Consider the following 14,349-nt stretch of genomic DNA (forward strand, 5'->3'; position numbering starts at 1 on the left):
TTCAAAACCATGCCATATTTTAATTCAACGTCGAGGCTACAAAGGGATCTCATACGAGTCTGTGTAAGGCCCTTTGAAATCTTTGAAAGAGCAGACTGCATAAGTTTAGAAAACAATGCATGTGGTCATCAACAATCACTGACTCGTGGCCAAGTTATTCTTTGAGCAAAGTTCTGTAGCTCTGTTGTAACTGTCATTAGTTGTCGGCAGGCCACTCATGACCCCTTCTGCTGTATCCTCCAAGTAGCTCTGAAGATCTTTTGATTTGTCAGCATCTGTCAAATATCGGTTGTTCTGAATGGTAAACTGAAATTGATCCCAAAATTATGGCCATTTAATGGCGTTGCCATGGAACTTTGCCCTCTCATGCTTAGCTGGCTTAACCTGGTCACGTCATTGGTCAGGACATGCATAGTCATTCATTGAAGCTTCGATAAAATGCAATCATCAAAAAGTTTTACATGAAAGATCGCTTCTTGATACCGTCCAATGCTTTGAAGCTCCTCAAGATTACCATCCATAACCTGCTCTTCTACCTGGTTATCCAAGGTGTGTAAGTATAATTTCTTTTACCTTCAATAGGTGATGGGTTAATCAGCTGGCCAGATGGTGTCATTTCTGCCTGCATTAGAGCTGACATGTCATTAATGGCGACCACCGTTTGAACAGTAGCACATTACAATCGCAGTCTTCCCATGTTGTCGTTGGAATCAGGGCCCTTGCGATGACGCAGATCGTTTTTTGTTTCTTATGCTGCATCCGTGCTTTGATTGTGTTGGTTGGTTGTCCTTTTTGAAAGGCTCACTTCATTTTCAGGGATCTTTAGCTGCATATCACAATCCTGGTCACAGCACTATACTGTTGAAAACCAGAAAGCAGAGCCAAGGCAGAGGATGTTTTCTTTGACTCTTGAAAAAAAAGAAGAAAATAAAGTTGAGTCGAATACGGGCATGCACTCATGTCCTCACTCGCCTGTCATTTCTTTTTCTTTGATTGCTGAGTATATTTCACAGTGTGAAAGGTGAATTCTTGTTTATACCCAAAGCTTTGTGTAGTTATTCACTTGTTATAAATGAGTTGCACTTAATGCATTATCAGCCAAAGTGACAATGTGAGATTGCATCAGTATCAAGATGCTGGTTCAATTTTTGGCTCACCTCTCTGCGTGCTTCACTGCCAGTGACAACAATCACATATTTTAGTAGGCATTGCTGCGGCAAATAAATGCGGAATAATTGACGCACATTCACACTTATTACTGATGGAAGTTGCAAGATTCACTGTACTGGCAACCAGTGTTGCACCAGCAAGTGCAACGAGTACCCGTCGCCACACCGAAATGTCTCGTGATTGGTGCTGCTGGCACCTGGTGACACAGCTCACACCGCCACCATCACAGAAAATAAGTGCCGGCCTATACACACGTCCTGCTTCTGCGCCGCCACTGATTGGTTAGGCATGTCTGCAGCTCAAAACAACTGGAAGATTGAGCAGCCAGTGACTGAGTCAAAGCAGCCATTTGTGACTGGTTGCTCACCAACTTGCTCATGCAATCTCCGAGAGCCGCCAGCATGAATGAGCCCTCGGGCACCACATAGTTTGACACTTTATTTGGGCATCTTGAAGGTCTTGGTGGTAACCTCCATGCTCTTTCCGCAGGCCTCGCTGCAAGCAGAGACAACATTCGTGAATTGGATGCTGGAGGAGAAGACTTCACTGCTGCATCTAATGGTACGCAAGGACACCCACAACCTGTGCCTGCCGTGTGAAAGACCACCTTACTAGCTACTTTCATTTGCAAATGATTGCACTCTATGCAGCGCAAACATTGTTACTGTCAAATTTTGTATTGTGGTACAAAAATGCTTTTATAGACCTATGAAAGTGCTTTAACAACATGTCACAGTAGTAGTACACTTATTTTGCCTCATGCAGTGAAGTTCTTCAACCCTCAAGGCCAAAGCAACTAGAGGAAAGTGGTTACCAACAAACTCAAAACGATGGGAGAAATGCAGAAGCTTAGAGCTAAAATGCATGAACAGTTGCCTCTAATTGTGTTGGCAAAAACTGCAACAGTAATATGAAACCAAACCTTAACTGGTAAGAAGAACATAACAAAAACATAGAAGTACTAATGGGCAATACTTCTGAAACGTCCTTTTTTTATTTTAATATTTATTTTATTTTTCTTTCTTTTTTGTGTGTCCTTTTAGCTCTGTGTATGATGTTTGAACAAAATGTAAATCTGTAATAACAGCCATTTCGTCATATACTTTTACACCTTTTTGAACCATTTCAACACAGCGCGTGATAATGTGATTATGGTTGTTCATTTTTATCTCTCTCTGTTGTGGTTCATCACTTTTCTTATTTGCAGTTGGTCTTGACATCTTGGCCAGCGAGCATCGTGAACTCGCCGTGACCTACCCGATTTTAGATTCTTTGATGGGATAGCAAGTTACACTGAACTTGACCCGCAGATGGCGCTTTACTGTTGGCGCCAGCTACACGCAGAGTCGCATAATGCACAGTCCTTTCGTCCGTTGCACAGATTGACATTACGATAAGCCAATTGCTATAAAGTTAGGATAGCCCTTCTGCATTTAGGAGAAAAACAGGGAAGCAAAACTTTCAATGCAATAAATAAAAGATTGCCACAAAACACATGTCCACTATCAAGCTGAGAACCACATTGATGTTCAGTACAACAGAACATCACTACATTAGTTTCAGAGGAAAGAAAGCCCTTAATTCTATTTGATAGAAACTCTATTGACAAAAAAAAAAAAAACTTCTTTTCCAGACCTTCGTATGCTAGAACTGAGCTGTAGTCAGTGCTGGAATAGTAATTTGGTGTTTCCATTAATCAGAGTTGACTGCTCCCAGTGCGCACCTCGGTTTCTATGTGCCACTTGTATTATTCATGGCTTGCTATGCATTCTTGTTATGCAATGCTAGGAGACTCCTGAGCATGTGCAGCAGCACGTTTTCTTGCCCAAAATTTTGTGATATTCAATTCAATATTCAGCTTCTTTTTTTCTTGATTCAATTCAAAATACAGTGGAACCCCGTTCATACGTTTTTCACCGGACCGGGGAAAAAAAACGTAACAGCCGGGAAAACGCAACAGTGAGGAAAGCTCCGAAAATGAATGAAAAAAAGTGTAGCTTCAACTATAGACAATTTATTTCCACAGAGTGCGCTTAGGACCTAAAAAAAAGTCCAGAATTGTGGCTTGCCGTTTCTTTCGCTCGCTAGAAATCACCACACGTTTCTCAATAGCCTGGAAGGCCGCATTGCTGTCAGCGTCGCTGTGAGGTGCGACGTACCTGCGGAGGAGGTCCAGAGCCGCAACGGCTTTTCGAAAGCTACGATTTGGCAACTCCCCGGCATCATGCGGCTCGTGCATCGCAGTCTGCGACTTCACTCGCGACCGAGATCCCAACGATCTCGGCGATGCTCTGACACTCTGACGTCCCGACAACAACATCCACGGCGACGTAGTCGTCGTATGTGACCGCCATTTTGGCTTTTGGTGAGTTTTGGCCGGGCTTGGCTATGGAGCTGGCTGCAAGAAGCCGCACGCCAATTCGATGGCGGCCTCTCGAACTGGCGTGCGGCTTCTTGCAGCCAGTTCCATAGCCAAGCCCGGCCAAAACTCGTCAAAAGCCAAAATGGCAGTTGGAGCGCGTTGCCTACTTTAGCCCAGGCGGGTTCGGGGGGCTAAGTTGCGACGTAACAGCGGGGTTCCTTATACATTGGATCCTATGGAAGCTATGCCGGGACCGGATGAAAACGACGTAGCAGCCGGGAAAACGCAGCAGTGAGGAACGTAACAGCGGGGTTCTACTGTATACTATTCGCTATTCGCATACTCGTACTACTACAAACTAAACAAAAAATTGAATTAGCATACCCGTATGCATAACGTGATCTTTACATTTACTGACAGAGCCCTGGAGCGAGGAGGAGACCAAGCTGCTTCTAGATTACTACACGACGTACATACCCCAGGTTGGGCCCCACGACCGTTTCAAGACAAAAAAGCTCATGTACGAGGAAATTGCTCGAGAAATGTCTCGCGTGTTAAATGTTCAGCGGACCGGAGCGCAGTGTAAGTCTAGACTGTCCACTTTGCGAAAACAAAGGAGGAAGGCCGACAAAAATTACGAAACATCCGGCGATGCCAGATGTTCTGCTCCCTGTGGAGCGAAGTTTGCCATCGATGACGTCCTAGTGCCAGAGGTGCTCCTGGAGTGTGAAAAGTGACCTAAACCACTGGGACAGAAAACATCTGCCTCTGTGACTGCATCCACAAAAAGTAAGGGGCTACTGCAGGTGAAATGGGGACAGTGTATCGTTCTGTGGGCTTTCTTGGAACAGTGATTGTGTGGGGCACACGAGCATCTTTTCTTTTTTTTTTTTGAAAACATGCAGAGCATAGGAGAACCGGAAAGAGGAACGTGGTTGTGATAAATAATTATCAATAGTATGTTCTATTGTTATTATCGATAGTTTAGTCATTATGAAAACATCTGTAGTAACAACTATCAAAACTGGTTAGTGCATTTTCATTATTGATAGTACTATTGAGCACACTATGCGTGATGTAATATTGTGCAAGGTGTAGCATGTAAACACCGCAACGTTAACGTGGTGGCATTTCCCTGTTCCCAATTACATTAAATGAGTGTTGCCGATGGCCAGTCATTACAAAGTTTCTGATATCATTAACCAAGAATTGAAAAATTGTCAATTACACTGTCATTAGCCAAACTATGACAATACTGCTATAATAGTATCGTATACTACTATCAATTGTTTTAGTTGTGCTATTGATGGTTTCATAGCAAATATTGTAATATGTGCTATCTAAAGTGCTAATGATAGTATGGGGTTGGATGAAATATAAACAAGATCCTAAATATATAATTTTTGAAGCTGTAAGAAACAAACCAAGTACACATTATTTTTCCACATGATCTCCTGATTTATAAATGTATTCTCCCAGTGAATCAGTAGCTTTTTAATCCCGTCATTATAGAAAAAACTGGGTTGTGCCAGTTGCCCACATACTCCTTCACTGCATTGTCATCAAATCGTTGACTTCCCAGAGCTTCTTTTAGTGGCCTAAAGAGATAAACGAGAAGAAAGGAAACTGAGGGCCCAATTTTTATTTATCATATCATAAACACCGAAAATGAGCGCACCAAGGACAACACAGGGGAAATTACTTGTACTTACTAATTGAATTAAATAAATGTTAAATTATTCGAAATGAAAGTGCATGAAAAAAAAAAACAACTGGCTGCAGGTGGGGCACGAACCCAGGTCTTTACATTACGCGTGCGCTGCTCTTGCGAATTGAGCTACCGCAGTGTCATTTTCCCGTCCACTTTCTGGGGTACTTATGTTTATCTACTAAAACTTGACCTGGGAGTGTTAGCCAGCACCACACCTCATGGCCTTGACAGCGCAGGCTGTGAAGGCCACTCCACACCTCCGCCGTTGAGGTTATGAGGTGTGGCGCTGGCTAACGCTCCCAGGTCAAGTTTTAGTAGATAAACATAAGTACCTCAGAAAGTGGATGGGAAAACGGCGCCGTGGCAGCTCAATTCGCAAGAGCAGCGCACGCGTAAGGTAAAGACCTGGGTTCGTGCCCCACATGCAGCCAGTTGTTTTTTTTTCATCCACTTTCATATTCAATAATTTTTCATTTCTTTAACTCAACACACGTACAAATGCACCAACTTCTGTTCTGCAGTCAGAAGATGTGAGATCTACTAGGCAGACACTTTAGGATTCGTAGGACGTTCACCTTTGTGATTATGGACTGAGCGCTTCTTGAACTTCTCCCTATCTTTTCAAAGATAGGCATAAATTCTGAAAACAAACTTTAGACACATTCTAGCGTCGGTTGCCCTCCACAGGATTATGAACAGTTTGAATGCTCTACTCCATAATGCCCCTCCGTGGGCAACGATAATGGTTCTCATTTTCAATCTGTACAGCTTTCCATTAATTCTTTATGCCAGGCAAACACACGGAGCCTTGAAAGCGCTTGATTCCGAAACTGTGCCCTCAATTTGTGTAGAATTTTACACCCTCGCAAGTGAGAAACATAATGTGTTGTGCTACAGGCAGGTTTACCTCTTTCTCAGTCATCGATAGACATACTATCAGGGGAATGTAATGAGACCGGCTGGCTGCTCATGTGACTCCTGAATCGTCTACCTTACAAATTCTGAAAAGACAGCACGTGCCAATTGATAGAATGCACTCTACAATAAAAGCCTTGTTTCTGTTTGATCCACCTTCATAATACTATCAATAGTGTATTTCACACTATCAGTATTTTCATGAGAATGTTGATGCTATTATAGTCAATTTACCTATCACTAGAAGCACTACTGTGAAGGCAAAGAGAGTTGAAGTGTGAACAACACAGTCGGTAGCTCCCGAGGTTTACATCCAGAAAGCTGGTTTCACACAGCACATTAGGGGGTGTGGGGGATGACAACACTGGTCTTGCTTTTTTTTCCCTTTTTTTTAGTAATCTGAACAACCTTTGTAATCTAGTTCAGTATTTCAGGCTGATTTAAGAAATATACATATATTTTTTTTTCTCAATTTCAAATGATTTAACTATTGGGTTCATGGCAAATACAAAAAAAGAAACTTCTGAGTGTTACTATTGGCATATGCCTAGATACTACAAAGCATGAGGCACGCCATGGTAGGATTATTTTAATGCCAAAGCATTATATGCCCCATTACGCGAAAATGTTTTGGTGGTGGTGTGGCTGAAAGATGGTACCAAAAATGGCCAATGGCGCAAAGAGTAAAAACATGTCAAAAGATTTTCAGATTGACATCAAATTTCTGAAGGAGGTTTCTGTAAACAAAGTAAATTAATGGCTTTTAAAAGAATGTTTTGTACATTTCAGCCTGGGTGTGAATCTAACCCAGGCCTCCGGGTGCAAGACGAGCATGCTTCCCCGACGCCATGGCGGATCCATGGTTCTGGCTGACTAAAGGAGTGCCTAGTGTGTGCGTCCATGATGCTCCAAGAACTACAAAGAGTGTAATACTTAAGCAGTCTTAAGTGTATTTACTGTGTTTCTTTTTTAATATGGCAATTTTAATTACTGTATATCACTATGAATTAAAATTTTCAAATGTAGTGAGACAGGTGGAGTATTGTCACAGCATATAGAAACATCTTGTGCATTTTGTAGGGGCAGAACAGAAAGGTCTCTGTGTGAAAATAATAACATATAAAAAAAAATAGACTGACGCAACATTATCCTTGTATTTGAAAAAAACCATGTGCGCTACAATACAAACACTGTTTTGGGATCTTCGCAATAAACAAAAGATTTTGGGAAAAAGGTCCCCTTGCATCGTGGCAGAATTGAAGTGCAAAGCACCGAATTGTCAAAATACGAACATGAGGTTAGTGGAAAGAAGGACAAGCACAGGCACTTTGTGTCAGAAGGTCGTACCGGATGTTCTTGTTTCATTCTCGCCCCATTCTCGTTTTCAGTGCCCAGACAACGACTCTGGATTTCGGCACAATGTCTCTTGAAGGTCGCCGACAATGGAGGCTAAAAGGTTTTCAGGCTTAAAAATCTTTCACATTTACTACCAAACACCCCACACAAAATGCCCCGCCAAACATGGTACTGCCTTTGCTAAAGCGGTCATCTGAAGCAGTACATTTCACTCAGAAGTGAAATGGGTTTACTTTAGGAAAGCAGAATGTTCAATTTACTAAAAGCCTACTGTTCGTTGTCAATTCTTTGCAACCAGTGTAAAGATTAGAAGAATCCACAAACGTGTACGCCGTGACTGAAGGAGATAAGGCGGCTCGACCACCGTTTTCATTTATTTGTTTGTTGTATCTCTCGTGAGGGAGGAGGCTCTGGACATGGAGAGAAACTGCAATTCACATTTGTTATTTGCTATAGGTAGTTCTAAAAAAGGGCCTCACACCATTGGATATCCTATTTGATTTGCAATACTGAGCAGCTCTTTAATTTTTGTAAAAGAACTGCCAAGCTCGACACTCATGCCTCCCCTGATGCTGTTTTCCCCGCATGGCTATCCAACTTCTCTGCCTATCTAAGCCCCGGCGGCGGTCGTTGCAGCATGTCGCGAGATGGGGCGAGTGCTGTGCTGCTAACGCCACCCAGTGGCGGGGTTGCTCAGGAGCAACAGAGAGTTGGCTCTTCCTCTCGGGGGTCGGCGAGCCGCGCGCCTCGTCCGCGCAAGAGGCTTAGCAGCACAACACTGCTATGGACGAACGTGATGATTCAAACGTGCCTAGTGTTCGCGTGACCGTACACACGAACAAAAAGGTGTTGGTGTCTAGCACGCGGGCAAACATATTCACTCGCTGTCCGGTCGCGGTGAGTCGGACTTGCTCGATTTGTCCCGCACTCGTCAGCATTTTCTCTCAGTAATAATTCGGCTGGCTATAGATTGGTGTATCAAGGCGCAATAAATGTGCTTGTGATTGTCTGCACTACTGTGTTGTCGTTCCTTTGTCCCACGAGCATGTGTGAGACCCCACAAGCTGGCTTTCTCAAGAAAGCCACTGCAAATCATACATTCAGCATTTTGAAGCACTTGATCTATATACTGAATCCAGTGGTTGCTGTGCCATTTAACTTCACTATCGACATTCTCTTGTAATGTGTCTGCACTAAAAGAACTTAATGCATCTCATTCATTGCATCAAGAACATTTGTTAATGTAGCATAGGCATTGCACAGGCCTGATTGAAAATATTCAAACATAAACCTATCAGTCAGCAGTGCTACACAAACACACATACGAACAATATAAAACACTTTTCAGTGACACTTCAGGATTTCAAGATCTCTATGTTGGTTCACTAGAAGCTCAGTTTGGAAGTTACGTTCTGTGTCTGTTGATATTTAAATACATGTATCGAGAGCAGTGTTTATGCTCCCCACAATACGCTTGATTAGATTTCTAAGTCATGTGCATCCGAAACATTATACAGCACTTTGCAATCAGAATTCAGCACAAGTGCTCATTTCAAGCCATAACAGAACACGATGTCTGTGCAAGTTAGTGCATATTTATGAAGCCGGTGAGACATGCAGACGCATACACACTGCATTTCAATTTCAACTCACCTTACTTACCAGTTAGTTCTGGTTGGATGAGCACTCCACTTGTAATGTTTGCCTTTTTTGTTATAAACTGAGCGCTTGTCTCACTGGTTTCCCTATTACACAGGCATTTCACGATGCATACATGCAAACCAAATAGAGGTCGTGGAAAATGTGCACCGCACGGCACAATCAGAGTCAGTTGCACTACATAATATCACACAAAGTGACGTGCCAGCGACTACTTGGCACGTAAATTTCATGCGTGTGCATACAAGCACCCTTTTAACCATTCTAAAGTGAAGCAAGCGAACGCACAACATTCAGTCGTGAGCAAGAGAATTTTGAGAATGCTTAAGCTTCGCTTTTAAGAGTGGAACGCGACAGCATTCAAAGGTCCCCGACTGCTTCTCATGCTTCCCGGCAACTGCAGCGTATGCAATCGTAATGTTTAATGTGAAACGCTCGTGGCGAACACTATGCACGAAGGCGGACTTTCTTGTAGAAACGCGGCCTCTTGCGTGGGCCACAATGGATGGATGCTATGAGCATCTCGTTTGGAACGAGGCGATGGGTGGTGCCACCAAGGCCTTGTTGTTATATTGCCTAATGTCCTACCTTCGTTAAAAAAGAAAAAAAAAACACGAGGAATTCCAACCAAACTTTCTGAACCCCTATTGTGAACTTTGTTTTTGTATGCCTCAGTTGTTTGACGTTTCCCTACTTCCCTTCCACCAATCTTCCAATTGCCACTTACTAATCTCTACTGTGGACATGTTTGCTTTTCCCCTGCTCTCTCAGCCCAAGGGCTTCAAGGAGGCCAGAGATGTTTAAATTGACCGCTGAGCAGATATCTTCATGTTATAGTAAAGCATGCTCCATCCAGCTTTACCACAGCAAGGTCATGCTCCTTATATCTCTCTTTATAAGTGCGTGTTCCATAGCTGTGAACTCTTCCAAATTGTCCGTAAAATGTACGAATTTTGAGCAGTCTTACGATTTTACGAATCTTGCTTGAAATTTTACGGAAAACACTTTATTTGCCAGAAAATAAGTAAAGTGAAAATGTAGTAAAACTACGCCCTGCTACCTTGTGCCGCCACGAGAGGGCAACGCGTATGCATGGTATCATCATCAGCAGCTGCAAGGTCGTAGTGACTTCTGTCTTCTACTGGGGGGGGTCACAAATCCATATCCAAAGCTCGATAGCGCCCCTGCAAACCTGTTGCCATGCTGCTGCCTTTCTTCACGCAAGTGCGCAGGTTTGGACTTAGTCAGCCTCAGTCACTGCAGTGTTGGCCTCGCCTTTCATGTGACTAGCTGCTGCATCGGACGCAGTGCAACTCCAGCCTGTAGCGGCTTCGCAGTGCAATGGCGGGTTCGAAGCCCTGATAGTACTTCCAAGTGTTTTTGAAATCGTACACGGCAGAATTTCCGTGCTTCGTGCCATCGAAGAAGGGAGAGAAGTTCGGATTCTGCACCACGTGTGCCTATGATGTGAACATCTCGCATGGCGGCAAGTCTGACATCAAGGTCCACATCGCTTCAAAAAAGCATCAGGGATACGTGCAAGCCGCAGACAGCAAGCCAAGCCTAGCAAGTTTTGTACGCAGTGACAACGACCTCAGTGTGATTCCTGCAGAATGCCTCTTCACGGCGTATTTAGTTGAACGCAACATTCCGCTGAGTGTCAGCTGTTATGCCGGACCACTTTTCCGGAAGATGTTCCCCCAAGTGCAAAGAAGCGAAATGCTACACCTGTGAACGAACAAAGACAACGTCAGTTGGTCAGGAAATGGCCACCAATGCGGAGACTCCTTTGCTGGATGCTTTAAAGCAGCAAGTATTTTCGATCGCTGTGGATGGCAGTAACAATATGGTTACGCAGCTTTACCCTGTTGTTGCGACATATTTCATTAGAGAAACGAGTAGAGTCGAAATCTGCCTTCTTTGCCTCAGGATAATCCAAGGTGAAGCGACGGGTCACAAGATTGCAAATCTGGTTCTGGACGAGATGAAGTCTCAGAATTTGCTTCTTGGAAACCTGTTGGCTATGTGTTTGGACAATTCCAATGTCATGATCGGCAAGAAAAACAGTGTTTCTACTGTATCGAGAAAGGCTCAACCAGGTTTGATAGAGGTTGGTTGCCCGTGCAATCTTATCGACTTGGCCACCCGACAAGGAGCTTCATGTTTTCCTGTAAAGGTTGATGAAGCTTTGGTTGACATTTCTTTTTTTCCTAGAGGAAAGATTGACTTGAAGAGTTCCAAAAAGAAATGCATGACACCAAGGTCAGAAGGATGTTGAAGCCATGGAGTTTCTAAATAAATACCCGAGAGGGAAATGTGGCGCTAGTGTCTACAGGGGCTTTCATGAGCATTGCCTCAAGTACAGGCTTCGGATTGAGTTCGATCTTTAGACTAGTGGCGTTTGCTTGCAGCGCAGTAAAAGAAGCTAAACTCAAATATTATAGCGTAGAATTTAATTTTATTTCTGCAGTATGTTATATAATGTACAACATGCTACATAAACTTTGCATGACTTTTAGATGGAAGCATGGTTTACTATGGTTTATAACCAGGACACACCAGGGTATGCATTCTTGTGCGCTTCTGTTCCCGATTTAACGTCGGAGAACAATTATTAACGCGATAGCGTTAAGGAGCTCGTGTCGCAGAAAAGCCGGTGTCGGTGTCCGCGGCGTTGGCCGTGAGCGATAAATCACGGCAGGCACTTCATAAATAAAAAGCAACTTCCAAGATGGGCTGGGTGGGAATCGAACCAGGGTCTCCGGAGTGTGAGACGGAGACGTTACCACTGAGCCACGAGTTTGATGCTTCAAAGCGGTACAAAAGCGCCTCTAGTGAACGCGGTGTTGCCTTAGAAACGAGCTGTTTCTAAGGCTCAGGCGTGCGTCGCTTGCTCAGGCGCACATTTCGTTGTCGCGCCGAACGCTGCGTTGCTCGACGCTCACCGCGTCCGATGCGGGGCGCGTAGTCACTGCGCCGTTGCCCATCGTCTTACACCCCTTGGCGGGTCGACGGGAACGCTGTCACGTTCCACTCTTGAAGGCGAAGCTTAAGCGTCCTCCAATTTTTTATTTATTTTTGCAACAGCAATAAGAACCGGGCATGTACTTATATAAAAATACTCATCAAGTATTTGCAGAAATAAAAATATATTGCGAGAAAGTGTTGCGCCCTTGAGTGGAATGCTACAAGTGTCGTCTATGGCGCCTGCTCGCTGCAAACGCGGCTTTTCTTGCAAATGACAGGCACTTGCGAACTCTCGCTCTTTCGAAAGGCTGCATCAGCTGTCACGATTGCTGAACGTATTCAAGTACTTTTAAGCACATCTGCTGCAGTGCTAGCTAGGACACTAGTGGCCTCCTACGAGTATGCTGCATCATATTTTTTATTGACGTACCGCTTCCGAAGCGTTACGGCATGGCTTTGCACGTACCCATTTTGCAACACTAGGTTACAGCCAGGAAGCAGCAACCATTCCTACCACAAGCAAGTTTGTGTTCTCAAAGTCCTAAAACGCGCATTTCAATGAGCACATAAATGAGCAATGCATAATGAAGCCCTCAATAAAATTTGCTTGTCAAGCCACTAGAAGTACAACTGTATATGTCTTGTATCAGTAGTGCCTTCTTTTTCCTATTCTGAAGTTTCATAAAGCATGTAACGCTACAGCGCCAACCTAACACACTTAACAGACCAAGGTCCAAATGCTCAAAACATGTTCTTTCAACGTTTACGATGCCGTCACTTTCTCGTCAAGGCTTCGGCACCACACTGCGACACAAACATCGTCCCAGTCGCTGGCCCAGCGCGCTATCGTCACTTCGAGCGACGTAACAAAAGCTTTGTGTTGCACTGTCCCACTGCAGGTAATAGCAGTTGTGCTTGGAGCGAAACCAAACTGCCAGAAATACTTGTAGGCTAGTTCGCCAGTCAACAGAACGCCAATCCGAAGCCTGTACTTCCCATCATTCCCATGATGGTTGAACGATCGCAGCGCCAGATTTCCCTCTAGTTGTACTAATATGAAACTCTTATGTGTTGAAGCATTCACCGACAACGTTGGCTGTGGTTGGGAAAGTGTTCGAAGAGGCTGTTCATAGAGTGGGAACCACTACTCAGCTTTCTTTTTTATCTGAAACAAAGCAGTGCATGAGCAGAGGTCTGTTTGCGGCGGCGGCTGCGAATCGCGCTCATGCGTCACCAATGCAGTGCTTCTCGCCATTTCCCGATTAGCGAGGCAGTCACGCCACATTTCGCTCAGTTTGCAACGTGCCGGACGAGAAAGGTTGTCACACCAGTCAATATATATATTGTAGTGGGTAACATGCATGTGGCGCTGTGCGGACTGCCACCGCTGCGGCGCGAGACCTGAGCTCGGGCTGCTGATGCTAACGGCTAGGACTCGCGATCAAGAGCCACTTGCGATCCCGCGTACGAGCTGCAATAAACCCCCTTTCATTTGGTGGAGCTGCGGGGTAGACCTCGGAAACTGGAACTCCGAAGCCGGATGCTACCGACTGCTGCGACCATGCCTGACGAAACCACCCAGGAGGATGCACCACAGCCTCCGGCGGTCATCATTTCCGGTGTGTTGCGCCAGCGTGATCCTGCCATCTTTAGCGGCACCGATTGATGATCATGACGTGGAGGATTGGTTGTCATCTTACAAATGGGTGAGCCAGCATAACAAGTGGGACGACGTCACCAAGTTGCACAACGTGCTGTTTTACTTAACCGGCGTCGCGAACCTCTGGTTCCGAAACCACGAACACGATTTCGCAACATGGAGCACATTCAAAACAAGTTTCGCAGAAGTGTTCGGGCGCCCTGCTGTGCGCAAGCTTCGCGCAGAACAACGCTTACGGGGGCGTGCGCAACATCACAGTGAAACTTTCACAAGTTACATCGAAGATGTCATTGACCTGTGTAAGCGCGTGAATCCGTCAATGACTTTTGACTGGAACCAAGCATCATTAAGCCGCACAAGTACCGTCTCTCACCACATTGATACGGGACATCACGCACCATTACGCCAGCGTCCGTACCGCGCGTCATCCGCCGAGCGTTGTGTCATCACCGAGCAAGTTGAAGACATGCTTGACCGTGGTGTTATCAAGCCATCCTGCAGCCCTTGGTCATCACCCGTAGTACTCATTAAGAAAAAAGATGGCTCGAT

The 14,349-nt window shown here is 44.7% G+C and overlaps 1 protein-coding gene across 5 annotated transcripts in view; it reads left to right on the forward strand.

Annotated features, from left to right (window-relative positions):
• Positions 1-8,527, forward strand: part of LOC142590638 (uncharacterized) — a 48,265-nt gene extending 39,738 nt beyond the window's left edge. For 2 of the 5 annotated variants that reach the window (XM_075702989.1, XM_075702994.1), the window contains exons 5-7: positions 1,660-1,731; positions 3,953-4,321; positions 6,948-8,527. In XM_075702989.1, the coding sequence (XP_075559104.1) occupies positions 1,660-1,731; positions 3,953-4,269 (389 nt within the window). In that variant the 3' untranslated portion in view covers positions 4,270-4,321; positions 6,948-8,527. Of the gene's footprint in view, positions 1-816; positions 1,637-1,659; positions 1,732-3,952; positions 4,322-6,947 lie in introns of those variants that run through there. The other 3 variants (XM_075702992.1, XM_075702990.1, XM_075702993.1) reach the window with 3 other exon arrangements.
• The last annotated feature ends 5,822 nt before the right edge of the window (positions 8,528-14,349 follow it).

This window comes from Dermacentor variabilis, chromosome 8 (genome assembly GCF_050947875.1).
Source record: "Dermacentor variabilis isolate Ectoservices chromosome 8, ASM5094787v1, whole genome shotgun sequence".
Classification (NCBI taxonomy): Eukaryota; Metazoa; Arthropoda; class Arachnida; order Ixodida; family Ixodidae; genus Dermacentor; species Dermacentor variabilis.